We start from the raw sequence: 14,061 nt of genomic DNA, 5'->3' as shown, positions 1-14,061 counted from the left end.
TAGAAAGCAATCTTCTGGGATTTGGCACCGTGTATATGTGGTGTTAACCGACGTTTCGGAGGAACGTAAGCAGTCTGCTTTTACCGGTTCTCACGCTCTCCGCTTGCAGATTTCTTATATTTTTTCTTCTACCCTGAAGATGGAGGCGATAAGTTCCTCCGAAACGTCAGTTAACACCACATATACATGGTGCCAAATCCCAGAAGATTGCTTTCTTCATAGTCACCGCTGTGAAAGCCTCAAATCTTACAAATTTAATTTAACTTAATTGTGTAAAGCCTTCTGTGTCAATTTTGACACAAATTTTAAACTGCAGAATGGGAAAAAATACATTATGACATATTACATAGAATTACTCAAGTTTTCAGTCAGTGTAAATAAGAGTAGCGTTTTTGTGCTGCTGTTACTAAAATGAAAGCTTGTCTGCATAGAACAGTACTGCAGATGTGCAACAATGCCTGATACAAAGAAGGATAAAAAAAATACAACTGGACACATCTGCTAGCCAATTAATCATAATCAGAAACTGTATTTATAACCCACTCCAACACAGTAAAATTGGCTTTGTACACATGAGTCTTGGTCTGTCACATTAAGGGAAGAATACAGTCTGTGGGTGTTTAAAAACAGGGTGCTGAGAATATTTGGATATGGAAAGCATGAAGTAACAGTAGGATAAGCAGCCTCCGTAGTCTAGAGGTAACGTTCCCACCTCATGACTCGTAGTACGCGGGTTCAAATACCCGGCGGAGGTCGTCGAATTTTTAAGGGCGGAAAAATTCAGGGAACAAGTCCTCCGGGAGGGACTTTAAGCCGTGGGTCCCGTGTCGTAGCTTTACGGGACTGATTGTAAGTACCAATACCGGTAGGATATAGAGACTGGTAGAAATCATAGAGGGAAGCACAATGGACCAATACAGGTCTAAGTGCATGGGGAAACCCACCCTCTCCAAATAACTAACTAACTAACAGTAGGATACAGAAAACTGCATAATGAAGAGCTTCAGTTTGTACTCCCACCATACATTATTTGGATGATCAACTCAAGGAGGATGAAACTGGTGGGGCAGGTACTTTGGTTGGAAAACTTAAAACACAGACACCATTAGGAAGGCGTAAATGTTTATGAGAGGGTGATATTAACCTGGAACCTAAAGAAATAGGGTGGAATGGTGTCAACTGGATTCATATGGCTTGGAACAGGGATTAATGGTGGGCTCCTGTGAACACAGTAATGATCCTTTGGCCTTCACAAAATGCAGAATTTCCTGACTGACTGAGCAACTATTAGCTTCTCAAGGATTCTACTCTATGGAGTTAGTGAAATCTTTATATGAGTGGCATATCTCTTCCCAAATCATCACAGTCCTGTATTACCTTCCTCCTTAATGAACAGTAATTTCCATTATTTAAATTGGTATTTAACAGACGGGCCATTTAAATTCCCATAATGGCAGCAGGCCGGAGTTAATTTAAATGTCCACCATTGTAGAGTATTAAAAATTGTAAGCATTTACAGAAAATTGTGAGATTTCTACAATTTTTGTGATAGACGAACGAAATAAACGCTGCCTTTATCTAGAAAGAATATAGAATCAGATATTGTAATTTACAGATTTTAAAGTCTGTAAAAATTGTTACACTGATTACAATTTTTTTTTCCCCCCCCAATTTCAAGTGTCTGTCCACAAATATGCATACAGTTTCTGCACAAAACGTTTCTGTAGTATAAATGCATGCTGCTGACATCCTGTCTTACTATGTCTTATCTTGAAAAGGGGGAGGAAGTTTATGTTTGTATTGCACATTCTCCAGTCATGTCAGAAACTTTCTGTATGCACGAGTGTGGGCGAAGTCTTATTGTACTTTGTCCTTCAGAAACTCTGACTGTGTATATCTTGGACTAGCCACACAGAGGTACTGTTCTTGGAATATCCCCACATTCCCCCTTGCTTCCACGCCACTTTCAGAGTCGTCTACCGCATTCTGAATTGGTGTCATTTATCAGCAGCCTATCAATTTCGGCTTCTTCCATGCGAAATGAGACCATGGTAGATAGTTGAAATTGCGATCTTTTATAAGTGTTACGATTAGAGGAGGCCACTTGACATCACTGGCCGATTTCCGCTAATACGAGACTGAGGTGTCATGTGTGCTCTTCGCATGGGAAACAAAGTTACATCTGGACAAGGTGCATGAATTGCGACATCAGACTCTGCATTCAGTTAGATTACGCAGGTGGGAAGACTGTACTTATAAAGCAGGTGCCCAAAAATAATGTAAGTAGAACAAGAGTTTCTACCTTAAAATTAGATTTTAAAACACTGTGCGCACGCATGGACTGCACGTACCCATATGGTGTCGGACAGCCACTTGGCTACACTTCAAAGGTCTCCATATGGTGTCGCTAGGCTCTTAAAGGTTAAAAAAAGAGGAGGATGAGGTGGTGGGCAGGGCATGTAGCACGAATGGGGAAGACCAAGGCATAGGTGGGTGGAAAATATTAAAATGGATCTTAGAGATAGGATGGGATGGTATGGATTGGGTTGATCTGGCTCAGGATAGGGACCAGTGGAGGGCTCTTGTGAACATGGTAATGAACCTTCGGGTTCCATAAAATGCTGGTAAGTTCTTGAGTAGCTGCAGAATTGGCGGCTCCTCAAGAAGGGCTTAGCTCCACAAGTGAGTAAGTAAGTAAGTAATTAAAAAAGAGTGGGAACTCCAATCCAGCATTAGCCATCACACCTTATATTTTAATCATCTTGATCAACACTGTAATCACAGAAAATAACATTCAGAATTATTTCACCTTTTGTCATTTATGATTATACATAGGGATACAAACAAATAACAGGTTATATAATTTTCTGCATACTGAAATTCATCTAAAAATAGCAATCATTAAATATTATCAGAATATTACAATTTCATAATGCAATTGGCATGGTTCCATCTAACAGTATGATTTTACACATACAGGAAGGGGTACACAATACTTTCCCCACTTAGCAAGACTGATGTTTGAAATTATGATTAAATATCTATGGAACTATGTAAAATTTTCTTGCATAATGTCCTTTGTTATCACGTTTCTATGCTAAATATATAAACAACATATATTTGCAAGTTCTGTTACCTCAGTACACATTTATGAACATTCACTGTAATGATTCTAAGTGTTGATGTATACTACAATAATTGGCCGTATACAAAGTTTTCCAGTACATTTGGACTGTCATGGTCCTGAGCTGTAGAGAATTTTATGTACATGCACAGACAACACACCCATCTGGATGCATTCAGACTATTCCAGAAACTTTAAGGACTGTTGTTAACTCCTGCTAGCCACATATACACAGACTTTACTCTAAATCCATGTGTGTGTGTGTACTTTCTAGTAGTGAGGATATTTGTTTTCCAATAAGGTGCATGACTATATTTCTCCTTTAAACATAACCAACTTTTAACACACTTGGAATGATGTTGAGATGTATTAATTAATGACATGTGCACCATTAATGTAATTTTATCTAGTCATGGCCCTGTTTCCCTTAGTAGTACCAATGTAGTAACATTTTTTACAACAAATTTTGAGAAAATTTTTCTATCATTGTGACCAATCTTTCAAACATATTTTACTACAAATTTAAATGAAGTTGAAACAATCTCAGTGCAATTTCCACAGCAGTCTCTTGTGTTTTAACTACATAGGTAAGTCAATAAGTAAGTTACAAATAGATTTAGAACTTAAACAAATAAGAGTACGGATTTGAAAAACGCTTTTATTTCCCAACTTAATCTCCGTATACATTGAGGCACTTGTCCAATCGTTTCACAAGCCCCTGAAAACCAGCAGCTACTGTCGGAACCAGATGGCGACTTCAATTTCTACAGCTTCATTGTCAGGAAAATGTTCAGCCAAAAGATGATGTTTAAGAGGGCTAAAAAAATTGAAGTCACATGACAGGTTAGGCTTTCACACAGTCTGTGCGTGATGGGTGCCGCACACGCTGACCCCACAACACAAAATGCAAAGAATGGGTCTGGCATTACCCCATCTCAATCACTACCACAATAAAGGACAGGATTTCCTAGCCCGAATTGTCACAGGTGATGAGTCTTGCTCCAAGCAACTTCCATTTTTTGGCCCTCTTAAACATCATCTTTCGGCTGAACATTTTTCCGACGATGAAGCAGTAGAAAGGGAAGTCACCACCTGGTTCTGATAGCAGCCCAAAGAATTTTATGCTGCTGGTTTTCAGGGGCTTGTGAAATGATGGGACAAGTCCCTCAATGTACAGGGAGATTTTGTTGAGAAATAAAAGCATTTTTCAAATCAGTACTCTTGTTTGTTTAAGTTTTATTTCCATCTGTAACTTACTTATTGACTTGCCCTCGTATGTAACCACCTCCTGTCTGACAAAGTGTCTACTGTCCTCCAGTAAGGAGAAGGCAACACAAGTATCTAGACCTGCTTGCATAAGCTGTGCAAGGTGAAAACACTAAAGCTAAATGTGTCACTAGATAAGCAGCAGAATGGCTAATCCAATTAGTTCTTCTCACCAACTGCCTTGCCTTCCCTTCCCTGAGGGTAGTGCAAGGACCCTTTCTACACAAATTACTGTACTCAGTACTGTTAGATATGGTTACAGTCCTCATTCTAATGAATTGTGATTTATTTCCGACAATGGTAGCAGAACATAAAACCCATATCTGCAGAAATACAGAACTTTCACTACTATGAATTTGCCACATTACATACAGTGAAGATTAAACAGCAACAAACACACAGTAATATGTTAACTATTACTGTGATCATGTGTTTTATTTTCAATGCTGCAAAGGCAGTCTTCAACTAATGGTTCATTACATGTGAGTTATAATCTTCTTGGCAGTATGGAAGAGCCAAAATTCTTAATTTCAGTTTAAACAAAGGCACATTCACAAGGAGGCCATGTCCTTAATCTGCAGATACACCCCAACTAATGTGGAAGATCTGAAAGATGAACATTTAAAATAAGTGGTTCATATAGTTTTAAGAACCCACAATAACAATATTGTTACTTCTACATATCTGCTAAATTTTATTCCGCACTGAATGTCTATGGTATATTCAAGAAGTTGCACTCAGAACTGTAGAGGCTTATAAATTTTTGTGACAATTTGTTTTGGTTTATTAAAAAGACATTATCATATTCATGAATCAAATTTTCTTTCCCTCACCTGGTATGTAACAACATAATTTATTGTTTTATAGCATATTGAACTGGTAGTGTGTGTACAGCATGAAGCAATTCCCTATAATGAATACAGACAGTACAAGTCATGACTCTGCACAGCATTCAGTTAACATATGTCCATATCCCCGATTTTAGCTATACTATTGCCTAAGTCCTATTTCATAAAGTCAGAGCAAAATCATAGCTCTGACTATGAGCAATGTAATTCATCAATATGTAGCAGCAGGCTGTGCAGCTACAGCATCCCTTTATTTTCCACCAAAGATCTGGTGGAAAGTTGTTCCATTATAGCCCACATTAGCAGCATCCTCATCGGTAAATGTGATATACAATCTGGAACAGAGAATTGAATCCTGTTTCTATTGGTTGAGAAAACTGAGTGTCATAAGGCTGCAACAATTATACATACAGATATGTAAATATAATTTTTAAACAAAATGGGGATCACAATATGACCATATGACACTGTGATGCAGTAAAGGGAGTGTTCAACTGCTGAACACATCACATTGGGGTTTAAACTTCAAAGAAGAATTAACTATGTCACAGACAAATTCACACCTCTGCTCAAAAACATCTGCTGCAACTTCTCCCCAGTTAATTGTCTGTGGCCAGAAATCTCATGTCATGTAGTTTTGAGTTTGTTTCTGGTGGTTCATGTCCATCCATAGGCAGGTCTCAAAATATGGAAGTGACTGAATTAATGTAGAGTTTTAATTAATTGTCTATGGCAGAAAACAATATAGGCAACATGCAAGAAAATAAAACTGGAATACTAATACTTGAAAGACTTTTCAAAATATGATTACAGAGGCTTTCCTCACAGATAACATCACCAGGCTGTAAGGATAACCTGAAAAACACCTGGGTTAAATTACAATATAAAATCATGCTTCTGCGAAAGTAGTTTGACTTTCATTGCCTCAAATATACTCCTTGCATTACATTTATCTAATTCTGTCACACAGTATATATACTTTCAAATTGCCATTTCATATATAAATCATTACACGCTGACTTTAAACAACTCCTTCACAAGTGTTCTGGTTCAGGCGTGACTTATGAAACATTTAAAACAGTAATTTTTTATTCTGATCTGCATACTTGCTTCTGCACATAAAAGATACTGAGTAATATGTGCAAAATAAACTGAAGAACTATACAGCCACAGATAAAAAAATCCCTGTATCCATAATGTCAATATTTTAAATTCTGTTATATTGGAAAGTTCCTGAACTAGGTCAAAAAAGAAATGCTAGCTTAACTTATTCAATTTTGGCTACCACCTCCTTCAAAATAGTCTCCTTGGAAAAGTATACAATGATCCGATCATTTTTCTCACACTTCAAAAGCACTGTGGAAGTAATTTTCCTTAGTGCTGTCAAGTACCACTTGCAATTCCCTTTGGATGTCAGACACTGTTTCAAAACATTGTCCCTTCAGTTTAATTTTCAATTTGGGAAACAAAGTGTTATCACTGGGAGCTAAGTCTGGGGAATGATACCCATGTTGTCAGTCACAAACTGCGGCTTTCAGGGAAGTGTGGGCAGGCATGTCATGATGAAGGAGCCATTTGTGGTTGTGCCAAAGTTCCAGTCTTTCTTGTTGAACATTTTCTCTCAAGCATCTCAAAACATCACAGTAAAAGCCAGAGTTGAACATAGTGTTAGGGGGAACAAACTGACGGTGAACAATCCCCTTCACATAAAAAAAAAATAAATTAGCATGCTCTTTGTTGAATGCTGGACGTGCCATGCCTTATTGCTCTTGGTGATTGTGGGCTCCTCCACCGAGACAATTGCTACTTTCTTTCTGGATCACAACCGTGGATCTAACTTTTGTCACCCATTATGATCCTGGAGATAAAAGTTGGGTCCCTATTAGCCTTCTCTCATAGCTCAAGACATGTTTATGCACCACTGCTTCTGATCATTTGTCAAGAGTTTGGGAACAAATTTTGTGGCAATGCGGCTCATGCTCAAATATTCTGTTATGATCTCCTGGCAAACTCCATAAATGATCCCAAAGGTGTCTGCAAGCTCATGAATTGTTCAGCAACAGTCTTCATGAATGAGTTCTTGAACTTTGGTGCTTGGTCACCATGAGTGTTTGTCATCTTCAACTAACACTCAATTGGCCTTGAAACGTGAATGCCAATCAAAAACTGCTGTATACCTTAAAGAATATTCTCCAAAAGCCTCACGATTTTGGCAGCAGATTTACAGAGCTTCACACAAAATTTGATGCAGACATATTGCTCAATTTTGCCATCCGTTGCAGACAAAAGAAAGACAAAGTTGAAAAAGCACTCATGCAAATACAATGTATGCTCACAGCATGGTGTCACATGGCAGACTAATGCAATAGGCTTGCAGAAATGTGACCTCTGCCTCCTCTCTCATCTTCTTTCACTGAGGCAGTTACAACAATAACAGTCTGGGAGCTTCAGTCAGTACCACAATGTCTACTTCTGCCAAAAAGAAAAAAAAAAAGGTTCTTCTAGATACTAGATGCACTTTAGTGCACACAGTTATTCTGTCCAGTTGGTGTCTTAGTATAGAGTGGAATTTCCATTTAATACTCCTAGACTTGACATTTTCCCTCACTTAATGTTTAATTTCAATCAACTCAAATCAATAATCTCAGTGCTGAATTTCCATTATTTGAGACTTTCCTTCAGTTAGCCTTCAAAACCACAGTTCCCTGTTCCCCAGACTGACCTTAAATTAATTTTTACTGTAAATATAACTGTCTTTCTTAACTTTTCAAGCTACTTAGGTTAGGTTTTTTGATGAAGTTTGCCTGTAACAATTTCCCACTGAAACTTCAATGGGCTTTAAACTAATAATCAAATAAAAGACACTCAGCTTTTAGACTGCACTATATATTGACTGAATAATACAAATCACTTAATTTATTTTTTTAACCCATGGACTTATAGTTTGGTCTTAACAGAAAGGAATCCAGAAGTAATCACAACTGGACTTCATCGCCCTCAAAATATCAATTATATAAGAGAGCAGAGAGGAAATTCTCTTGATATTTCAAAGGTGACTTCCACCCACTGGCAAACAGTTACGCAAAGCAAAGTGTGTGCAATAACCAGAACTACATTTATTTATCACAAATTCCAGTCAATGTAATGCTCTTTATTATTATATTTCTGTTGCAAACTAAGGCACATGTGAACAATAAGATCTAACCATACTGTGCAGAAACATCGAAATACCTCCCACAGCATTTACAGAAGTATGACCATGACCTCTTATTCATTTACTTAGAAGTATACCTCATTACTTTTATAACCAGAAGGTTCTCCACCTGTTACGAGGAATTCCAAGATTTTTTTCTATGTGGTCATACAGAAGGGCTGCGTGCTTTTTATTCTCTTCAACGCCCAATTTCCCAATGGACATTAGTGTTGCTGTTCCACATGGCTCAGTACTTCCACCCCATGCCATTGGCTGATCTGGTATAACAGCAGCAACACAGTACTAAAGTAAGGATGAAAGAAATATCACTCATTATGAATGTCATGCAATATTTTCTAAACATAGTAAAGTAAAAAATAATTAAAGCTATCCCTGTACCAGGCCATGAAGGCCCATAGGGTTGTGATACGTTGAGGGTCCCACACTATCTAAACAATCAGCTCAAAGATGGCGGTAAGGTTGTCAGCCTTACACACCAGCTGCGCTTTACTCCCCAGGAAAATTATTTAATTAATTCCTGGTACTCATTTCTGTTAGACACCGAGTAAACCCCAGGGCCTAGTGCGGCTGGAAGGATTAGGTCAACTGAAAAAAATCTGATGACTTCATCGGGACTTGAACCCGCGACCTTCCGGCTTCTTGCATAGTCCCTCAACCAACTACACTACTGTATGCCCCTTTTCTAAACATAGTACATATAGAAATCTCTTTTTATTTTCAAACACTTCCTTCTTGGGCAGCCTCATGGCCTATAGTACTTGAAGAAAGTAGTCTTCTGGGATGTGGAGCCGTGTAGATATTGTGTTAACCGATGTTTCAGAGGAACATATTGCCTCCAACTTCAGGGTAGAAAAAAAAAAAAGAAAAAATCTGCGAGCAGACAACCAGAGTGAGTAAGTGCTAACAGACTAAGTCCAGTCAAGTAAAGCCAGCTGTATAAGAGAAGGGAGAGGGACTACATAGGAAATCAATAGAGGTGAGGGGAAGGGTCTTGGGAGGTGGGCCAGCAGGTAGCAGGCCAGAGCAGTCTGTTAGCACCTGCTCACACTGGTTCTCCGCTTGTGATATCTTCTTTTTTCTTCTACCCTGAAGATGGAAGCGATACGTTCCTCCGAAACTTTGGTTAACACAATATCTACACTGCGCCACATCCCAGAAGACTGCTTTGTTCATAGTCACCGCAGTGAAAACCTCAAATCTTACATCTATAGTACTCATTCAACTGTTCCTCAGTATTTAGAATACCCTCTATTGAAAAACATGGAGTTCAAAAATATTATTCGACAATTCTATTAGTAATTATGAAAGAACAGGGTATCAAGATTTTCAATGAAGTTTGTCTGTTAATGCTTTCATTGGAGATTCAGCTGCCTGTTTAACAAGTTCAACCTGCTTTCCATTAAATTCTTCCACCTATATAGAGGCACTAGAATAACTTACAGATTACAATTAATTGTCTGCATAATCTATTCGTTCCAATAACACAGATCTGACCTAATGCCTGAAAATTAGCAACAACAAACTAATTGATCTTTCCCATTTAGACACTTGTAATTCAAGAAGTTTCGTACATAACTTCATGACACAACCGTGATCTATAACCATTTCAGATATCATCCTTGTAGCTAAAATGGTTTGCCAATATGAATTACATAACTGAAGTAGAGTTTGCATAGAAGCCATGTTAGGCTCATATTTGGACACATGTTCATATTTTTCAACACATCCTAATTCAATTATAAGCTATGCTGGGTAAGTTCAGTTTGTTTTGTTTGTGTTCTTTCTAGTGCACATAAATCAGACAGACACTACAACATTTCTACAGTTAGACACCCTCATATGGTTCCACAATAAAGAGTGCCAATTATGTGACTGTCATGTTTTAAATATTTTCCCATTCATTCCATTTGTTACAAGAATCTCTTATACCATGAATACTGATATGGAACTTAATAACAATGTACTCATGACAATACAGTAAGCATAAAATGGTGTACAATACAATTTTCATCTCCTTAGAATGTTACTCCCAAAACAATGGGAGTTTCTCTAGATGATGAAACAAGGACTGGGTAGATAGAAATCAAGGTTGTAGGTTCCAGTTATGTAACTTTATGCCACCATGTGAACTTCAACCTCCTATTTCTATATTCTGTTACTTTTAGGAAAAAACAGCAGACATATTCACTTTTCTGATATTAGTTACCTAAGATAACAAGTTACATTTTGTGTAAAGGTAAATGGTATAGTTGTTGCAGTGCTTAATTAATCAAGCACTATGTCTTGAGGAAATATGGCAGAGTGTAGATATAGCTCCACCTTTCTTGGCCTTCAAAACAGATGGAGGCGAGGAGTCAGCTTCACACCATTGCAACTTTACCCCCCCCCCTCCCAGGTAAAGAGTCCCCAGTACCCATTGGGTAGGAGGCTGGCTAGGCCCCAGCATCAGACTAGACACTGGGATACAGAAAACTGCAAAATGAGAATCTTCAGTTTGTATTAGCGCCATACATTATCTGGATGATCAACTTAAGGATGATAAGGTGAGGGGCATGTAATATATGTGAAAACAGAGATGTATACAAGATTTTGGTTGGAAAACTTGGACAGAAACCATTAGGAACACCTTAATGTTAATGACAGGGTGACATTAAAATGGATCTTAAAGAAATATGATGGAAGGATGTAGCCTGGATTCATATGGCTTGGACTAGGGACCAGTGGTGGGCTTGTGGGGGAGTGGAGGTATAGATCAACATTTCTTGACCTCATCGCTGGATGGCTATGAGTGGTTGGCTTCAGGCCCCTGGAGAATTACCCTCCCAGAGAAAGAGCCCCCGCACCCATTGGATAGGAGTCTGGTGGGCAAGAGACCTGATCGGGATGCTGTGTAGAAAACACAAATCTCTCCCTGCCGGGAATCGAACCTGGGGCATCCCACCCCAAGGACGAATATCCAGCCATTCTAACATCTTATTCTTGTCAAATCCTCAATTTGCAAATACTATATTACTTCAATATCTAAACTAATTCAGCATACACTACTCCATTAAACTGTTATTAAACTCTTTTTACAGCATTTTCAACTATTATTTTAATACAGCCTGTCCCAAACTGAGCAGATATACCATAAGTACTTCAAAAAGCCCATGAATAAAAAAAGATGCTGTAATAGCAAGAACAAAACTAAAGGACTTGTACAACCTTTATATGAAAAGTAAGACTCAGGAACATAGTGACATCTATAAAGCATATGAAAAGGAATATAATGTAATATTAAAAACCGCAAAAGCAAACTACATTCAGAATATTATAACGAGATCAAATAACAGTCCAAAAATATTGTGGGAATTTGTTAATAGAGAAAGAGGCTCACCAAAAAATACTCTCACTAGTAATATACACTTACAAGATGGAAATAAAATAGTCTCAAGTCCGAGTAGAACACGTAACATATTTTAACAAACCTTCATAGAAACTGTAAATAAACCTATACTTGACAAAAATTTATTACATCCACAAACTAGTAATAACAATATAAGCATAAAAGATTCACTTGTCCTATTAGAAATAAGAGAGACTGAATTGATTAAAGTAATTCAGGGCATGAAGAATAAAAAATCAGGACTTGATGACATCTCGCCATATCTGCTAAAAGAAATGTACACCTTATATAATAAAGCCACTCTTAGAATTGGTCAATGCATCAATCAGAGAAGGCATCTTCTCTTCTAAACTAAAAAAATCAGTAGTCAAACCAAACTACAAAAAAGGGATAAAAGAAGATGCAAATAACTATCGTCCAATTACTCTTGTACCTGCCCTTTCAACAGTTCTGGAAACAGTAATAACTAACCAATTAATAGCATTTTTAGAAAAACACAATATACTTAATAAATCTCAGTTTGGATTTAGGAAAAATAAATCTACTAACGATGCAATTGCCACAATTACTGAAAACATAATAGAAAGTTTGAATGATAAAATAAAATGCAACTGTGTACTATCAGACTTATCAAAAGCCTTTGACTGTATTCAACATAACATTCTCATGGATAAATTATACAAATATGGAGTTCGTGGTATACCACATAAGCTAATCAAATCCTATCTCAGAAACAGTACTCAACACATAAAAGTAACACACACAGAAGACAATCGTATGAAAGAATATTTGTCAAGTAGCCTCCCAGTGAGATACGGAGTCCCCCAGGGATCGGTCCTTGGCCCATTACTTTTCATCTCGTATATAAACGATATCCCACATCTAACACAGGGCAGATGCTGATGTATCCTGATGACACATCAATACTGAATGTAGGACAAGATATGAAAGAGCTCCAAAACACGACTTCAAATAATACAGGAGTGGTAGAGCAAGACTTTGAGACAAATAATTTATTTATAAATCCATCTAAAACTCACTATATTCTCTTGCAGACAAAACAATGCAGGCAGGAAAGTAATCTAAAAATCCTAATAAAGAACAGGGAAATATCAAATGTAAAAAGCACAAATTTCCTGGTGGTAGTAATAGATAGTATCTTGAGCTGGGAATTACATATTGACATATTGAAAAAACCTGCAGTAGAATTAGCCATAACCTGTTCATAATTAACAGGCTATCTAAAATACTCAATTTAAATGAAAGAAGAATGTATTATGGTTTCATCTATCCTCATCTATCTTATGGAATAATAGTATGGGGACATAGTGCTAAGACCATCACTAGAAGAATTTCTGTACTCCAGAAAAGGGCAGTAAGATACATTGCAGGGCTAAAGCATCAGGAATTGTGCAGGGATAGCTTTAGAAATCTAAAGATACTAATAGTATACTCACTATATATACAAGAAACAATCCTATATGTAAAAAAAAAAGTGTAACTGCACAGTGAATGAACAAATACATACATATAACACAAGAAATAATAAAGACTATCATATATATGGGCACAACTTAGAACTTTATAATAGTAATCCTTCAGTAGCTGGCTGTATCTTTTACAACAAACTGCCTAACAACATAAAAGAAATAGAAAACAAATATCACAAGGGAATTTAAGTTACTTATTCAGAGGTGCTATTACTCAACGGAGGACTATTTGAACGATGAATTCTCGAATAGTGGCTACTGAAATAAGCAGAAATACTACATAGTATAGTATGTATAAAATGTTGTATATCTTATAATTTTTTAGTATTAAGATTGTTGTAATTTAATAATGTATATTAGCTGAAAGACTTGTCCTATATCATTGTATCATGATCTATAGGATTAATAAAAGAATGAATGAAATCTGAAAGTTGTGTCCATTTCTAGTGGTGCGGCACATAACCTTAAATGTGACACGTATCACTTACACTTTCCGGCTTTCCAAGCGTTTTGGCCATCAGTGCAGTAGTTTGCTTCAGAAAGTCTACAGTGACTTTATTTTTTGGAATGTTTGTTTCCAGGCGGAAGTTTGGCATTTCGATATCTCAACACAGAAATGACTAAACATAAAATTTCACCCTAAAACACAAAAACGATGTACATATCACAGATGAGTAAACACAGCAAACATTGTCTATATATTGTACTCATGCACATTGTTACAATTGGCGACA

At 37.2% G+C, this 14,061-nt stretch overlaps 1 protein-coding gene across 1 annotated transcript; it reads right to left on the bottom strand.

Moving 5' to 3' along the window:
• Window positions 1-4,839: 4,839 nt before the first annotated feature.
• On the bottom strand, window positions 4,840-14,024 carry LOC111864355 (macrophage migration inhibitory factor homolog). Its single transcript, XM_023851553.2, has 3 exons — window positions 13,816-14,024; window positions 8,562-8,734; window positions 4,840-5,573 (listed from the first exon to the last, which is right to left on the bottom strand). The coding sequence occupies exons 1-3, from the start codon at window positions 13,921-13,923 to the stop codon at window positions 5,489-5,491; spliced, it is 366 nt and encodes a 121-aa protein (XP_023707321.1). The 5' UTR covers window positions 13,924-14,024; the 3' UTR covers window positions 4,840-5,488.
• Between the last annotated feature and the right edge of the window lie 37 nt (window positions 14,025-14,061).

This window comes from Cryptotermes secundus, unplaced genomic scaffold (assembly GCF_002891405.2).
Source record: "Cryptotermes secundus unplaced genomic scaffold, Csec_1.0 scaffold312, whole genome shotgun sequence".
NCBI classification, from domain to species: domain Eukaryota; kingdom Metazoa; phylum Arthropoda; class Insecta; order Blattodea; family Kalotermitidae; genus Cryptotermes; species Cryptotermes secundus.
This window is presented reverse-complemented; position numbering and strand designations above follow the sequence as displayed.

Bases quoted from the DNA above. Each gene is read 5' to 3' on its own strand.
- LOC111864355 (XM_023851553.2), bottom strand. From the start codon at position 13,923: ATGCCAAACTTCCGCCTGGAAACAAACATTCCAAAAAATAAAGTCACT. The intron at 8,735-13,815 runs GTAAGTGATACG...TCCTTACTTTAG, and splicing joins CGCTTGGAAAGCCGGAAAGT to TACTGTGTTGCTGCTGTTAT. The intron at 5,574-8,561 runs GTGGAGAACCTT...TCTCTGTTCCAG, and splicing joins CTTGGAATTCCTCGTAACAG to ATTGTATATCACATTTACCG.